Here is an 18,714-nt window from a genome sequence, read left to right as displayed (position 1 = left end):
AGACTTGTGGTTTTCAAGGGGGAGCGGGGAGGGAGTGGGGTGGACGGGAAGTTTGGGGTTAGTAGATGCAAACTATTACATTTAGAATGGATAAGCAATGAGGCCCTACACATGGCACAGAGAACTATATCCAGTCTCTTGGGATAGACCATGATGGAAGGTAATAAAAGACAAGGAGTGTATATATTTGTGTATGATTAGGTCACTATGCTGTACAGCAGAAATTGCCACAACACTGTTGTAATTATAAATCAACTATACTTTAATTAAAAAAAAGAAGACAATGTGGACAAGTTCCTTGAAAAATACAATTTATCAAAGCTACAGAAAGAAGAAACAAAATCTGCATAGAACTATAGCTATTAAGAAAACTGCTTTATAATTTAAAATCCATCATAAAAATTCCAGGTCAGATGATATCACCAGTCAATTCTCCCAAGTATTTAAGAAGAAACGATATAAATTCTGCAGAAACGCTTAAGAGAATTGAAAAGGGAGGGGTTTGTTTGTTTGTTTGTTTGTTTGTCTTTTTAGGGCCACACCCACGGCATATGGAAGTTCCCAGGCTAGGGATCGAATCAGAGCTATAGCTGCTAGCCTACACTACAGCCACAGCAATGCCAGATCCTTAAGCCACTGAGTGAGGCCAGGGATCAAACCTGCATCCTCGTGGATACTAGTTGGGTTCGTTACCACTGAGCCACAAAAGGAACTCCCTGATTTTTTTTTACCACAGATAACATTGGTGTAATAGGGAAAGGATGGTCTCTTTGAGTAATAATGCTGGATGATCTGAATTTCCATTTGGAAGGAAAAATAATAATCTTGATTTCTTCACTTCTCACCATAAACAAAAATCAGTTCCAGATGTTTTTGGATCTAAATGTCAAAGGTAAAATAATAAAAAGCTTCTAGAAGAAAATAAAACATCTTTGAACTCTGGAGTAGATAAGTTTTTCTTACACACAACACAAAAAGCACCAATTAACAAATACTCAGAATTAAGAACTTTTGTTCACCTAAAGATACCATTAAGGGAGTTCCCATTGTGGTTTAGTGGAAACAAATCCAACTAGTATTCATGAGGATGCAAGTTCGATCTCTGGCCTCACTCATGTGGTCAGGGATCTGGCATTGCCGTGAGTTGTGGTGTAGGTCTCAGATGTGGGACGTGGCTTGGATCTGGTGTGGCTGTGGCTGTGGCATAGGCTGGTAGCTGTAGCTCCAATTCGACCCTGAGCCTGGGAACTTCCATGTGTGGTGGTACAGCAAAAATAAATACATAAAGATACCATTAAAAGAGTGGAGAAACCAAGTCACAGATGGGGAAGTATTATACATATATTATAGCAAAAGACACCTATCTTGACTATTTAAAGAACTATCACAAATCAAAGAGGTATATACCCCACAGAAAATGAATAAATTGAAGTATATTCACAAAATGTAATGTTGCACAGTAATGAAAATGAACAATCTACAACTACCCAAACAGATAACTCTCATAAATATAGTAAGTTAAAACAGCCAGACACAAAAGAGTATGTACAAAATATGATGCCATCTCCTAAAGTAAAAAATCACAAATAAAAACAAAACTCAAACATCACACACACACACACATACACAAGACCCAGGTAAGAGTAGTCTATACTGTTAAAATACTGGTTAGCCTTGAGGGAACATAAGGCAGCATAACAAGAGATTCTGGACCATTTACTGGTTGCTGATTATATGGGTGTGTTTAGTTTGTGAAAATTCAGTGAGCTGTTGTTCACTTACGTTATGTGGACGTTTTGTATCAACATAAAAATAAAAAAAGAAAGAAAAAGAAGTCCCAGACCTTTCTCCTCTGTCATGCCCTGTTGTGTCTGTGATGTCTGCAGCAGCTGCAAGCATCATGTTCTCATATGACAAATGTCCAAAAGGGCTTTCTCCTCTTTTAATTATGGGGGAAAATATTTGCCAGAAGCTATCAGATTTCTTATTGGCCATTTCTGGGTCACATGCCTCTGCACTAACTGAAAGGGAAGCTGGAGTAGAGGCATTTTTTGTTTTTACTGTGGAACGCATGGTCTCTGTGGGCAAGGAAGAGAGATGGAGGAATATGACACAGGTAGTCAACAATATCTGCTGTCCAGGATGATTATTAGAGACCCCTTAACTAACCTTGTCAGTAGACACTTTTGTCTTCCTCCAAACTAAGCTAAGATTAGCGGCAGGGCCATTTGACAAAAATGCTAATTTGAAAAGCCTTTCATTAGTTTCTCATTATAGTAAGAATAAATCTATGATCCCTAACATGGTTGACAAGGCCCTGCACAATAGAATCTCTGCTTAATATTCTCATCCTTGTGCTAAATGGTCATGTACCTACATTCCAGCCAGATAATCGGCAGTAAGGCAAAAGCAAATTTACATTGGGCAGGAAACTGACTCTGAAATTATTCCAAACATCAAGAGAAGGCAGAGAGATACTTATTGTATATCATTTAGAATGGGTTGAGTATCTTGGATATGCTCTAGTTTAGTGAATTATTTTCATATTTGTAAATATAAGAATATTAAGAGAACTTCTGGTCACACAAGATCTCAGTCCCCCTAACTTTCATTTTTTTTTAAGTCTAAAGTTCAGGAACTACCCATTCTTTCACCAAGATTTTGTTCGTTTCATTTTCAGAAACCTACTACTCATAGTTAATGAGAACAACTGGCCTCAATTCCTTTGCCCCCACTTTCTAATCCCCACACCCTACTCCTTACATGTTAACTGCAGATTTCGATTAGGTTTCTACCTTTTTTTCTTTCTTTTCCTCTTTTTTTTTTTTTTTTTTTTTTTTTTTGGCCATGCCCACAGCATGTGGAAGTTTCCAAGCCAGGATCAAACCCACACCACAGCAGCCACTGACCCAAGCCTCTGCAGTGACAACACCAGATCCTTAACCCACTGCACCACAAGAGAACTCCCAGGTTTACACCTTTATACAAATCTGTCTTGACACCAGAATACACACAAGTATATAAACACATACAAAGTAATTTTGCCCTCAAACTTTCCAAGCAATATATTAAAATGCCATCACCCTACAGCTTGAATTCAGTAGTAAAATCTGTTCATCCATTAACAAACTGTGCACTTACTATGTACCGGATACCAGAAACCATGGCATGTATAATAAGAGAAAATCATCGAGTTATTGGAAATTAATGTATTTTATGTCCAGCGAATATATCTAATTACCCATTAATTCTTAGGCAAATTCCATTTTGATGAATTTTAAAATGATGTGAAAAATAGTTTAGGAGATAATGGACTCCTAAAGTTCAACTGAAATGACAGCTGGAGAATTTGAAAAATGTATAAATCCACAAACACAAAGGCAATGGGAAAGGTCAAGAAGAAGCAAGGTACACTGTATCCTAATATTTCTGAAATTGAAATCACCAGGTAGTTCTAAAAGTAGGAGTGCCAAGTTAGGCTAAAAATAAACAAAAAAGCAATCAAGAAAATTGCTGAAGTCCATGCAAGGACTAGTTTGATGTCAAGATTCTCACCCACTCCCAGTTTAAGTAGGCAGGTGACCTTCCCTTTCCTACTCATAGAGAGAACTAAAAGCTTATATTATTTATACAGGTTAAAGAAGGGAGGCTCTAGATTCAGGCAAAACAAGACCAAATGGAAGCACCTTACTTTAAAAAAAAAGGTAAGTGAACATCTGCAAACTTAGCAGTGAACCTCCCTTCATCCTGCTCATCTGCAAGAACACTGACTCCCAGGGACATGACCCTGAAGCTCCTTCCACATCGCACCTCCTGTTCCCTGCCATCTTTCTCCAGGCTGGAGAATTAATTACTATTTTCTGGAAAAAATAAGACCATAAGAAAAAGAATAGCTGAAAGAGAGTAAGTCCATGAGAGAATAGTTATAGACAGTTTGTGAGTGTTCCCAATTTAACAAATATTTATTGAATGCCTGCTTTGTGCTGGGCGCTATTCCAGAGGGTTGGAACATATCAATGAAAATAAAAATAATAACAAATCTCTGCTCTTGTGGGGCTGACATTCTACTGGGGGAAGACAGAAAATTAACAACAAACATTATTAAAAAGGTATTACATAATACGTTAGGTAATAAAACTGCCATGAGGGAAAAAAAGAGCTATGGGGGAAAAAACAGAGCAGAGAAGGGACGGGTGTGTGCAGTTTTAAATAAAGTGGTCAAAATAGGCCTCATTGAGAAGGTGACATGTGTGCAAAGAGGTGAGGGTACTAGACTGACCACATTACTGTAACACCCAATAAGCATCAAACTCTGTCCATGCCTCACTCCTAGTCTATGAGAAAATAGCCAAGGATCTCTGGGAATGTAAAAGAAAGAAAGAAAAGAAAAGAAAAGAAACAGAGAAGAACAAAAAACAGAAATTGAAACAAGCAGGCCAATAAGCAGAAACAAAAAAGGAACTCTCAAGAGAAACAGTGAAGGAAATACAAGAAATTTAAAAACAAAACAAAGCATTATTAATATTATCTGTGACATAATAGAATGTATCCTTAAAACAAGAACAGGATGCTATTGTTTTAAAAACCAAGGAATAAAAAGAGGTCTTAGAAAAAAAATATATATATATGCAGAAATTTTAAAATTATACAAATTTAGGAGTTCCCGTCGTGGCGCAGTGGTTAACGAATCTGACTAGGAACCATGAGGTTGCGGGTTCGATCCCTGCCCTTGCTCAGTGGGTTAACGATCGGGCGTTGCCGTGAGCTGTGGTGTAGGTTGCAGACGCGGCTCGGATCCCAAGTTGCTGTGGCTCTGGCGTAGGCCGGTGGCTACAGCTCCAATTCGACCCCTAGCCTGGGAACCTCCATATGCCGCGGGAGCGGCCCAAGAAATAGCAACAACAACAACAGCAACAACAACAACAACAACAACAAAAAAAGACAAAAGACAAAAAAATAAATAAATAAAATAAAATTATACAAATTTAAATGAATTGATTGGGATATGAGAAAACAAAGAGCTAAAAACCGAGAAAATCAGTGGCTTCATGCAGGAAGTATCACAGCTAACAAATGAGAATTTAGAAAGAGAGAGTGGAGAAATAGAGAGGAAAAATACTACAGAACATAAACGCACCTCCTAGAACTAAACGACAGCTGTCTCCACAATGGTGGGAATCACTGAGCACTCAATAAAATGAAGAAACACACGCACGTGTGCCGTGGCATAGCCATCATAAAATTTCTGAACATCAAAGGCAAGGAGATTTTAAAACCCTCTACAGAGAAAAATAGGTCACATGCAAAGGAACAGACATCACAAGTGGCATTGTATTCCTCAACATTTACACAGAAAACTATGTATGAGGCAATGGAGGATGTGCTTAAAACTCTGATGAAGAATTATTTCCAAACAAGGATTCCCTGCCCAGCCAAATCATCCCTCAAGGGTGAGATTAAAATAAAGCCTTCAGTCATGCAAGGTTTCAACAGTTTTACCTCCCATGTGGAGGATGCATTTCACCAAAGGAGGAAGTAAATCAAAAAGATGAAGATGTGGGATCCAGGAAACAAGGAATCTAATAACCAAAAAAAAAGGTGAAGGAAATTCCCAAGATGCTATTGAAGGGATGTCTTAAGAAGACAGCTGTCAGTCCAAGTCTTCCAAACAGACACCAAATCACAGATATACAATGAATGTATCAGGGGAAGCATCTGTGAGAGGAAAATGGGGAGGGAGCTGGAAGAGTTGTCAGACAGCAATGCAGGTCTGGCCCCAGGGAAGGAGACAGGGAAGGAAGAAGGGTGGGGTGGATGCCTGTTAGACTGCAGCACAGTTCTAATAAAGGTCTGGCAAGGGGTCCTTAAGCTCCAGCTGCCTGTCAGAGGACTCCAGAGTCCCGAGGAATGGGCTTCGGTTAGTACCCCTGCTGTGCTCACTCATTGGCTGGGGGCAGACTGTGTGATGGATATCAGAGAGCAGCGGCTGGGGCCATCAGTCAGTTACTCCCTGCCTTCAGAGATCTGAGAGGAACATTCTCAAGGCCACCTATGGTGCTTCTGTAATGTGCCAACTTGGCTAAACTACATTTCCCAGAATTTCCTTCCTGGCATGTTTCTGGTCAGGTGGGAGAGAAGAGATGTTTTCTTTCTTTTTTTTCTTTTTTTCTTTTTGCTTTTTAGAGCCGCACCCACGACATATGGAAGTTCCCAGGCTAGGGGTTGAAATAGAGCTGTAGCTGCCAGCCTACATCACAGCCACAGCAACCTGGGATCTGAGCCACGGCTGTGACCTACACCACAGCTCACAGCAACACCGGATCCTTAACCCACTGAGCAAGGCCAGGGATTGAACCCTCATCCTCATGGATACTAGTCGGGTTCGTTACTGCTGAGCCACGATGGAAACTCCCAGAAGAGATATCTTTGTGCAAGATTTAGAAGGTGGAAGTGAAATAGCAGCCACTCTTGTTTTTCACACTTAAGTTGAGGTAGGTGATTCTACAAGTTTTGTAGTGATGACACATGTTGTCACTATCTGCTGGCAAACCCCATTGTCATGGGGCAGCAGCCAGGCCAACAACTGCTCTACCTTCCCCTGATCCTCCTGTAGCTTCTCTGACCCCCAGGCCAGGCTTGTGTCTGCCCTGTGACGAAGGATGTCAGCTGCTTCTGCAGGACACTAGGTCGGGGGAAGTAAAACTAACATGGGTACCAATTCCTCAAGTTGGTGCTCCTGGATTCCAGGTTGTCTTTGCTCTTCACCATTTCACATCCATCTTCACTTCTCACTTTCTGCCCTGTGGACCTCAAGCTTCACATCAGATGTGAAAAGAGCCCTATAGAATTTACTTATTCAACTCCTATTTGTGTAAGATAAAACACCCAAAAAGAACCTCTTATTATATACCTCTTCTCCCCCCCCCCCCCCGCCCCGCACACTAGTGGTCTGCTTCTCCAGTCAATGAAATTCCACTGACACACAGACACAGTGGCTGGACTGAAGGTCTGGGAGGGATCTTTTCATGAAAAAAATGTGAAACCAGGAGAGTATGTATGACTGTTTCCTGAGGTATTTTATAGAGAATTTGGGGATATATCAATAACTGATAACATTTTAAAAATTCAGGGAAAAAATGAGGCACTCACTAATTCTAGGATAAAAACAATACTTACATGGTCATGACAGCGAAAATGTGTACAATGATAGCAAATACTGTGAAAAACTATACTATGAAGATAAAAAGGGAAGTATATGAGAGAAAAAATAGATTATAGGACTAAATCCTGCTATTTCATAGTAAGACATCATAAGATCATGTCTTTAAATAGATAAGCCCACATTGTTTAGAATCGCACGTATCTATTACAGTTATCCATGCATGTGTCATTTAGAAATATGAACGCTAATACCCCCCCACCCCCCAAAATAAGGCCTAAACTGACTAAGAGTAAGAGAAATGGTCCCAAGGAGTGGGATGGGGACGCAGGATAGAGAGGGAAGTGTTGTTGTTTTAAGTGATATTGCAGTCCTTTCAGACTTTTAACCTATGCAAATATTTACCGCAGCAAAAATACACTTCGACTTTAAAAATTAAACTCAAAATTTAAAGTTAGTATAACTGAAAATTAAAGTTGGCAAAAAAAAAAAAAAAAGGAGAAAGGGAGCAATCTGACAATACCAAGACTAAACCAGTGAGAGTTCAAAAGAGGTACTAAACTACTGCTTAGGGATGCATAAAGGTGGTAAAACTATAAAAAATAAAACTAAGGAAATTATCATAAAAGGTTAGGAGAGTGGTTACCTCTAAAAGATACTTGGAGTTCAACCTGTGGCACAGCAGAAACAAACCCGACTAGTATCCATGCGGATGCAGGTTCAATCCCTGGCCTCACTCAGTGGGTTAAGGATTCAGCATTGCCTTGAGCTGTGGTGTAGGTTGCAGATGCAGCTCGGATCTGATGTTGCTGTGGCTGTAGCATAGGCTGGCAGCTGTAGCTCCAATTTGACCTTAGCCTGAGAACTTCCATATGCCACAGGTGTGGCCCTAAAAAGCAATACATAAAAAAACAAACAGAGGAGTTCCCGTCGTGGCGCAGTGGTTAACGAATCCGACTAGGAACCATGAGGTTTCGGGTTTGGTCCCTGCCCTTGCTCAGTGGGTTAACGATCCGGCGTTGCCGTGAGCTGTGGTGTAGGTCGCAGATGCGGCTCGGATCCCAAGTTGCTGTGGCTCTGACGTAGGCCGGTGGCTACAGCTCCAGTTCGACCCCTAGCCTGGGAACCTCCATATGCCGCAGGAGCGGCCCAAGAAATGGCAAAAAGACAAAAAATAAATAAATTAATAAATTAATTAATTAGAAAAACAACAACAACAACAAAAAAAACCCCAGAAAGGACTGTGATAGGGAAGGGAAGAGGTATGCTTCCAGCTTTGGGATGCTCATAAAGTTCTATTTCTTATATTAAATAGTTTATATATACACATAAACTATATTGTGTTTTATGGACTTTGGAAAGGAGGGAATGCTAAGCATACAACAGAAACAATTGCAGAAACTCCAGCACATACTTGCAGAATTCCTCATGCCACATGAGGCTTAGCTTTTTCCCAGTCTTTTAAGGTATCAGGTAAATTACGATTTGCTGCTAAATGTGCTCTAAAATAAATGAATGCATATTTCATTTACATTTTACACTAACTTATCTTTTATCCTAGAACAAAAATGAAACAGAATTTGTATGTATGTTAGATATGATAAAACCTTATGTAAATATATATAAATTTAGACATACATGGGTAATATATGAGTAATTTTTAACACACAGCAAAGCTAAAACATATACGGTCACTCTTTTTTTTTTTTTTGTCTCTTTATGGGCGCACCCATAGCATATGGAGGTTCCCAGGCTAGGGGTTCAATCAGAGCTGTAGCCGCCAACCTACGCGTAATGCAGGATCCAAGCTGCCTCTGCAACCTACACCACAGCTCATGGCAACGCCGGATCTTTAACCCACTAAGCAAGGCCAGAGATCGAACCTGCATCCTCATGTACAGTAGTCGGGTTCATTAACCACTGAGCCAAGACGGGAACTCCTCTATCACCATAAACCTTAACAGTAAATAAATACTCAAAATAGGAAAAGGTTAAAGATAGCCTTTTAAGCACACTTGGCAATACTACATCTAAGGAAACAGTCTGTTTGAAGGCCTACTACTGGATTGCAAACCACTGGAAAAGAGATGGGGGAATCAGGAATTTAAGAAAACAAAAAATCACAATAGGAGTTCCCATTATGGCTCAGTGGTTAACAAATCCAACTAGGAACCATGAGGTTGTGGGTTCGATCCCTGCTCTTGCTCAGTGAGTTAAGGATCCGGCATTGCCGTGAGCCGTGGTGTAGGTCACAGACGAGGCTCGGATCCCACGTTGCTATGGCTCTGGCATAGGTTGGTGGCTACAGTTCCGATTGGACCCCTACCCCAGGAACCTCCATATTTCACGGGTGCGGCCCTGGAAAAGACAAAAAGACCAAAAAAATAAAAAATAAAAAAATAAATAAAATAAAATAAAATGTAATCACTCTTTAAAAAAAAAAAAGAAGAATCACAATAAAAATACTTTTTAAGACCCAATTACCTTTTCAAAAAGAGTTTAGAATAATACAAATATGGTATGTTCTCATGTGGAATCTAAAAATGCCAAACTCATAAATACAGGGAGTACAATGGGGCCTTCCAGGGGCTGAGTGTGGGGGAACTAGGGAATCGTTGGCTAAAAGGAACAAACTTTCAGTTATCAAACAAGTATGTTCTGGAAATCTAAAGTACAGCATGGTGACTATAATTAATAATACTGTATTATATACTTGAAAGTTAAGAGAATAGATCTGAAATGTTATCACCAATGCACAAAATGGTAATTATGTGAGGAGGTAGAAGTAGGAACCAACATTACTGTGGTAATCATTTCACAATATATATGGATATCAAATCATCACATTGTACACCTTAAACTTACATATATGTCAATACTATCTCAATCAGGCTGGAAATAAGTAACAGATACATAAATAAATAAGAAAAAAGATGTTCAGCATTTCAATGAAGCCTTCTAAAGGTCTTTTCACAACAAAGCTGCCTTCAAAAGGACTGTTCAAAAGCTAAGTCAAGACCCATAAGAAGCAGATGACAAACTCAAGAAATACTTTTTGACCAAGAGACATGTAAAGATTTTTACTGCAAGAGTATCACAATTCTATGGAGGTAAGGAATGAAAAGGGGAATTGTGACTGTGATATAATCCTAAATACACTTTCAGGGGATGTGTATTTCTCTGAAGGGGACTGGAAAGCAAGGTAACGGGAATTATTTAGGAGTGGATGAAAAAGACGTCCATTAATTAAGGCCAACTCCATTCACATTTTCTGGCTTTACGATTTTTCCTCTTCGATAACAGTAGTTAACAGCAACTAACATTTTTGGTGTACTTACTCTTAGCCAGGCATTATTTTAAGAGTTTTACAGGTACTGAGTCATTCCAGTCTTGCAATAGCCCCATGAGGTACACTATTTTCATCTTCATTTTATACACAAGAAAGTTCCCGCTGTGGAACAATGGGATTGGTGGCATCTTGGGAGTGCTGGGTCACAGCAGGTTCAATCCCCTGCCCAGCACAGTGCGTTGGGGATCCGGCATTGCTGCAGCTGCAGCTTAGGTCATGACTGTGGCTTGGATCTGATTTCTGGCTCACGGACTCCATATGCCGTGGGGCAGCCAAAAATGAAAAGAAAAAAAAAAAAGGTATATCTCTCTGGAATGAAAATAAGACAAGAATATATTTTGAGATGAGTACAAGTGAATATTTGCAATTCAAGTATAACCCAATATGCGTTTTACAGAGATGTAAAACTCTGAAGGAGATTGAGAAGAAAAGAAAAAAGTAACTCAAGTGTGTGAAAGTCCCACAATACTCATTGTTTCCTATTAGTTATGGTGCCTAGAAGAGTGACAATGAGAACAAATGAAGTTCTTGTTATAGGTCCATGCAGAGGTGAAAACTCAATACACACCTCTAGTTATACTGAAAATTAAAATGCAAACATCTCTAGTGTTCTCAATAACAGGTTTTCGAAACAGCTGAAGAAAGTCCCCACACACATTGCTTGCAAGATCTGTGATTTCCATTGGTCCCATAATTCATGTATATAACAGATTCTGTTTATAACAGTACAACAAGTACAAAAAAGAACCACCTTATAATTTACTTTCAAAAGTGTTGATCCAAATCTGGAACATCTGTCTAGTCTAGTTAAGGTGAATTACACAAAATGAATAGTATGGAGTAAGAAGTAATGAATTTTATTTTACATGAATTTTAAAAGCACTGCTTATTGCTTAGATATTATGAAGTTTGACTTCACCTAGAATTACTATCATTTTAAGAAAAATGTTAACTTATTTCCTAAAACTGCAATCAGTGACAACTGAGTAGAAAAAGCAAAGCCGTTTCTGTTCTATTCACAGCACCAACAAACAGCACAGTGGGGAAATGGCAGTGTGCCAGGCTGCCCTGTGAGCAATTAGGCTTCGTGGCAATCAGGAGACTCGGGCATCTTAGGCCCTTAGAAAGGAGCATGTTAAGGACCTGGTGCTTTTACTCCCCTTTGCTAGAGGCATATGTGAGATGTATCTTGTTTAGATGACAATCTCTTCCATCTACAGGACTGAAAGAAAGGTTAAGACAACTAATAAGAAGCAAATTGAGAGCATCTGAGAGATTAGCAGGCATCACTGTCTACTGGACCTATTGACTAGATGTAAGAACTGGTCTCAGATAGTGATCTCATTCTAATAATCGGAAGAAACAATAACTAAAGGTTCATACAATAACTATAAAATGTAAAAGTGCATTTTAATTGATGAAACTCAGAGTGAGATTCAGAGGCAAACTAACCTGAAATTCTCTCTCATTGAAAAATAGCTGAAGTGAATAAAAATCCAGTTTCACCAAAAACATGTATACATTTACTCCTTTATGAACTTTAACATGGAAAGTTCCTAAGAGAACAACAAATGACATGGAATGAGTCAGATAAAGCTTAAGTGAGACTGTGGGCATCAACTTCCACTTCACCAAATTTAAACCTGAAGTTCCCTTTTATCTAGCAAATGCCTTCTCTTTTTGGTATTTTATGAGTTTGAGTGAAAGGCTGAGGCTGCCAACACACTGGATTACATTTTGCAAGTTTGCTATCTCTACTAAGATACCCAGCAGCATATTAAAAATAAAAACGAAGTGAATAAGATTAAAAATGAAAAAATGAGTCTAAGAATCCATAAATATACTTTCTAATACACTGCTTGATTAATTACATAAGGTCAGTTGAAAAATTTTACTTATTCAATACTGTCTAGAAGTCACCATATTTAAGAATCTGAATTTCAAATATCTGAATCTGTCCTGAAATATAGGGTAAATTTATGATATTTTTATATTCATCTAGCCAAGATACACACTTTATAAATAAAATAGATTTTAAAGGGCAAAAGTCAATATTTAAATCAATCTTTCATATATATCTTCAACAAAAAAGCTCATTATTTCCCCACCTTTAATACTTTGTAATTTCATTTAAAGGTCCTCATTATTTTGTAGTGCATAAACATACAAGCCTTTTCTCCACTTCTTGATGTGCCAGTAACAATCATGTAATATACATCTATGACAACTTATCCTATAAACAGAATTCCTCACAAATTTAAATGTAAGGACCAACAAATGCTTCACTACACTCAGAAAACACAGAGTCTTTATTCCGAGAGGAACTTTCAGTAAAAAAATGATGTGTGAACAGCAGACACTGATGTTCACACAAGCATACTGCAGACAACCCAGCAGGCGGTTTTCTGTTTTTTTTGGATTACGCTCTGGAGGTGCTGGCACAATGGAATTTCAATACCATAATTGCTTATTTCTCTGGTTATCTTTAAAATAACAGGTAAAGAAAAAAAATCAACTACAAAAATAACAAAACAAAATGTTTTTAATTCTTTTCAAGAGATGTAATTTATAACCATTACACAAATGGAGAAGAAGTACAAAAGGGGGGGAAAAAGAGAAATAAAGTAATGTTCCAAAGGTTCAGTTTACAAGGACCTCACACTAAGTTTTTTTTTTCTCTGCAACTCTTACTAGAAACAGTATTATTTGCTAAAAATGCACTGGCTGCCAAGAGCCATGGTCCATCTGAAGCAAAATGCTTAAGATGGAAACAGAGTGTTAATACAGAAAAAAAGGGCAAGATTCAGTATACAAATTTCTGTAAAATCTATTTTAAACAATAATCAGATGAAGTTTTGATTTTGGTATTTGCTACCTGAAAAACAGCAGATAAAATACTAAAATACATAGCACTGTATTAAAACAATAAAATGTAATCAAATTTCAAACTTTCTAATTAAACCCTTTTTTTTTGTAAGTTATTGGGAATTCAACACTAGTCTTGGTTCACATGATAGAACAATGGGAAAATTTTCCGAGTGGTTGAACACTAACCCTGACAAGTGTGGAGAGCCAACTACAATACATTATATGGTAGCATAACCTGCCACCCACGTTGCTGAGAGAACAGCTTTCAAACACATGCACTGAGCTGTAAAACCACAAAATCCCTTATTACACATTGTCTTTCTTACTCTAGGTGAAATATACCATCAATTCTTTCCATTATAAATCTTTTTTTATTACTGTTTTTAAAGCCCTTTTGCCAATTTCACTGTCTTTTTCTTACAATGAGAAAGATGTCTTTTTAAAAAAGAAAATGAAATGGGAATGTTATCACCCTCCTACAGTATTACAATGAAGGCTGATATCTGCAGCACAATTTCTCAGAAGTGATTTTGGATATCCATACTCCTCAAAATGAGTTTTAATCTATAGTTCTTTTTTTTTTTTTTCTTTCTTTAAAGACCCAGGCCAATTAATTCACTAAGTTTCTTAAAGCATCTAAAAACACTTGCATTCTTTAAGAAAGACTGATACATTGCTTCAGGGGTCCTTTAATAAAATACATGGTCTTCATCATTAACCACCCTCCTCCAAGAAAGAGAGCGAGACAGAGAGAAAGAGACAGAATGAATGAGAGAAAGAGACAGAGAATGAGTGAGAGAGAACACCAAATCGTAAAAACTTGTAAACTTGTCATGGACTGAGTGTTCTCTCTTGTTCTGTGTCTCATCTCAACACTCCTCCCTTCCCCCATTCTGGCACAAATCCAAACCTGTATCAAAAAACAAAAGAAAAACTGAAAAAGCTATTTTAGCTTCAATATTAGAATACTAGAATCAATATATGGGTGTCCTAGACTATATCTGTCTTCTATTGGTAAAACATGTAAATAAATCCAAGACTGCAGGATGACAAACATGTTTCCTCCTCATTACAGCACTGCTGTCAAAGATGTGTTTTTACTGTTCAGAAAGGAACTCACTGCAATAATGACTACCAAATTTGTTTAAAAAAAAAAAAAAGGTTGGAGATACAGAACAAGAAGGGTTAAAAAAAACAAAGACACTACTTTTACAGAGATTCAAAGACATTCCTTTTGGAAATTCAAGACGGATAAAATCATTTCTAAAATTGTGTGTTTCTCTCTAACATTTTTGCCTGATTAATTTTCCTCCCCAATTCTTTCTCCTATCCTTTACATTTCTCTCCCCAATTCCCGCCCACCATGACCCACCTCCACCCACAGACTGCTAAATGAATCACAGCATTCCAGGACAGTTACAGGACATAACAGTTTCTTCTGGGGTTTTCATTTGCGATGTTGTTGAAAAGAGAACTTTATTTGTAAGTGTTTCTATTATACTGACAAGGTCAATTAGTCCTGTGAGCTATTGCTCTTTCTGCCTAATAGCTTGGTGTATTATTCAAGAGGGACCGTTCATAACCTAAAACTGAATGCAGCCAATTAACCTCAGAAACATGACAATACTGGTATCTAATGTGATTTTAAGTCTATCTTAATAACATGCTATAGTGATGTCATTTTCCCAAAACTGGTACTATATTATCTGATAGAAAATTTACATTTTCTCCAAATTGAACTGATTTATAAGTTATGACATAGCAATTATATAGAGCAATTTTTTTCTATTTTGTAGAGGTTCATTATTAAAATATTGAAGATTTTTAAAATAATAATAAGCTATTACGCCTACATTTGCTTAAATGGTTTATCCAACTAAATAAAGAATATGAGAACCCTTAATGTGCAATACCCAGTACTCTTGTCAAGATTTCTCTCAAGGTGCAGAAAGCGCTACTACTCCCCCAGAGGCTATACAGAAATTAATTTCTCTTTTACTTCAAATATTCAAAAAATCTTTAAGCTGTCAAACATTATTTATTTTCTAAAATCACAAAAGAGAATTTGCATTGTTTTCTATGTGACAGGCAATATGAATAACTACTTTGCAAATTTTGTCTTATTTAATTGTCCCAAGAATCCAATGAAAAAGCACCATTACCCCATCCTACGCATAAACGTAATAAGTGACAAAATAGAGATGTGAAACCAGATATGTCTAGTTTGCTAAACTGTGGTCTTTCAGCACCACTTGGCCTAAAAAATATGAGTGAATTCCCCAACATCTCACAGTATCATCCTGTAATAACTGGACCATAAAATGTTGCCAAGCTTCAAAACTATTCTGTGAAAGAATGATGCCCAATTACTACTGAGCAACAATTTTAAAAAATGAATGAATGAAGGTGTTTGATAACCATATGATTATATCAACACTAACGTCTTACTAAAAAATAAGACAATACTCTAGCTTTGTTCATTTTACTTCCAAACCAAATGCACTCTCACATATATGAGATCTTTCACACACAGGCCTGTACCCACACATCACCTGCTCACATACACAAACTCAACCAAATTGTCACACCCACTACTCCCATTTTGTTTATTATGTCAGGCCATAAAGAAGTGAAAAGCTATCTTAATACCTGTGGTATCAAGGTATCCATTTCTTTGCAAAGAAGATTTTTAAAATAAGTAACTTTTTCAGAGTAATTTTTTTAATTTTTTAATTTTTATTTTTTTGTCTTTTTAGGGCCACAGCTATAGCATATGGAAGTTCCCAGTCTAGGGATCAAATGGGAGCGATAGCTGCTGGCCTACACCACAGCCACAGCAACACAGAATCCGAGCTGCATCTACGATCTACACCAAAGCTTGCAGCAGCACTGAATCCTTAATCCACTGAGCAAGGCCGGGACTGAATCCACGTCTTCATTGGATACTAGACGGGTTCGTTACTGCTGGCCACAACAGGACCTCCTCACAGAGTAGTTTTTAAACTATCCTGATTTCGTGAGTCAACTTATATTCCAACAAAAAATGTATTGTGAGTATCTTTGTTTTTGCTTATATTGAACAAATTGCTTCTGTTTGAAATTTCAAATAGAAACAATTTATTCAATTGTTAGGCCAAACTATACTAAAAGAAAAAGCCTACCAATAGGAGCATACCCTGTGCATTTCCAAAACTCAAATACTACTGTCGACTTCTCTACTATGGGAACCTTCAGACTGGCTAGAGTGTGACTCTCAGGGATTCATTCACTACTTAATGGAAATGTCTGTAAAAAATATTTGTGCAGGGAGTTCCCGTCGTGGCCCAGTGGTTAACGAATCTGACTAGGAACCATGAGGTTGAGGGTTTGATCCCTGGCCTTGCTCAGTGGGTTAACGATCCGGCGTTGCTGTGAGCTGTGGTGTAGCTTGCAGACATGGCTCGGATCCAGCATTGCTGTGGCTCTGGCGTAGGCAGGCAACTCCAGCTCCGATTAGACCCCTAGCCTGGGAACCTCCATATGCCGCAGGAGCGGTCCAAGAAACAGCAAAAAAAAAAAAAAAAAAAAAGACAAAAATATTTGTGCAATCAGGATAGACAGAGCTTTTTTGAAAATATGGGTCTAGCTAAAAGTCATGGCTGTTAAGATGCACTTAATTTTTTTAACAACCTCCTATTTTATAAATGTGTTACTATAAATAATGTATTAATTTAAAAGAATACATCTTCCAGAGAAAGTATAAGGATTAGAAGCAGAATTCAGTCATCAATATTAAGTCAACTTTGCTTATTTTTTAAATAAGTCAAAATGAATCTCACAAGCACAAAAAATTTACTGAGTACAAAATCAAAGGAAGAATCCACATTAGTACGCTATTACCTTGGTTAGTAATGAAAGATCCAATATTTTGACACAATGGGTCAATATGTGATCCAACAGAAGGATTAAAAATGCTAAACTATTCCTTTAGAAATGCCACAAAATAATGCCACTGATGCAGTAGTTTCAAAGGATTAAATCTATACATTTAATCCAATGTCAATGGAAATTTCATTAAGATTAAAACAACAACTAGAAAACCTGCATGGGATATACTGCTCTATCCAACTTTGGACAATTGATAGTGAAATGCCAAATATCAACATTAAATTAAAAAAAATTTGTCATGCTTAGATCTTGCAGTGAGGAACTGAATTTAAGACAATCTATCTACTCTCTATTACTAGAGCATGCCTAATAAAGAAAAGACACATTTATCGAGCACTTTCCAACCTTTTGCGATCCTAAAGGAAAAGAAGAAGTATGGAAGGACAAACTTATATTGACTGAGAAACTTACTAAGTGCTTGATATACTGCAGATGTTTTTACACAGCTTATCTCATTTAATCTTCACAACCACCCAAACAAGATAAGTATTGTGATTCTCATCTTTTTAAGTAAATAAACAGAGCCTCCAAAAGGACACAGAAATTGCCCTGTATTACAAAATAAAGAGGTAATAGTACCAAGATTCCGACTCTGATCTCACAGACTCCAAAACCTACGACTAAAACAGCATGTGGCAAGGACAATCTAGAAAACATGTTCCTTCCTCTGGCTTAAGTATCATCCTTCTGTCCCACTTTAGATACAATATTTAAAACCCAGACTGCAGATTATGAAACAGACTGGGTTTTTGCCCCCGTAAGCCAAGGTTAGAGAACTCTGCGTTCAATGGCAAGTACAATATGACTCTGGGAGAATAACAGCAAGTTTCAAATGACTACAACTTCAGGTTAAATGGAGTTCAGTGAGCCATGGTAATTCCTTGCCACTGATAATCTCAATCTGAGTCAACGGAAAATTTTCAAATTTGAATTCCATATTTGCCTTCAACAATTCTCACTCAACATAAGGTAAATCTTCATACAAAATAAGTATTTTAAAGCCAGGGACACCTCTCAACGCCTTTCACTATACTTCCACAGAGACATGATAAAAATTTTGAAATGGATAAAGCTAATGTTTAACAACTAGATTTTACAAACTAGCTAAGAATAATTTTGACTTGATTTTTAGCTTTTTATTATCTTACATATGGCACAGCTACCTAAATACTAAGGCTGAAGAATGAAGGCAGGCAGTGATTTCTTTTCATTCATCATGTTTTTATTCCCTAAAGTGCCTTCTTTATCATACTTAACCTGATCTTATCACCTGTGGCCAGGAAGAAGAGGCAAGTGATGAGTCTCCTAGATTCTCCCAAGGTAAATTACACTCCTAGGGCATTGTCTTCTCTAACATCACCTGCTTAGGGCAGGAAGTGGGGCTGTGAGGGTAGAATCAATATAAGAACTC

At 37.7% G+C, this 18,714-nt stretch overlaps 1 protein-coding gene across 12 annotated transcripts in view; it reads right to left on the bottom strand.

Annotated features, from left to right (window-relative positions):
- ANAPC10 (anaphase promoting complex subunit 10) overlaps positions 1-18,714 on the bottom strand; it is a 248,185-nt gene that overhangs the window by 191,610 nt on the left and 37,861 nt on the right. The window contains exon 5 of one of the 12 annotated variants that reach the window (XM_084970691.1): positions 11,118-12,064. In XM_084970691.1, coding sequence (XP_084826817.1) covers positions 12,032-12,064 — 33 coding nt within the window. In that variant the 3' untranslated portion in view covers positions 11,118-12,031. 12 annotated transcript variants of the gene reach the window in all.

This window comes from Sus scrofa, chromosome 8 (genome assembly GCF_054392235.1).
Source record: "Sus scrofa isolate SSC_HxYL_T2T_F1_AM1 chromosome 8, Sscrofa_HxYL_maternal_Yorkshire_Landrace_v2.0, whole genome shotgun sequence".
In the NCBI taxonomy this organism is placed as follows: Eukaryota; Metazoa; Chordata; class Mammalia; order Artiodactyla; family Suidae; genus Sus; species Sus scrofa.
Note: the sequence above shows the minus strand (reverse complement) of the source record. Positions and strands in the feature narration are given on the sequence as shown.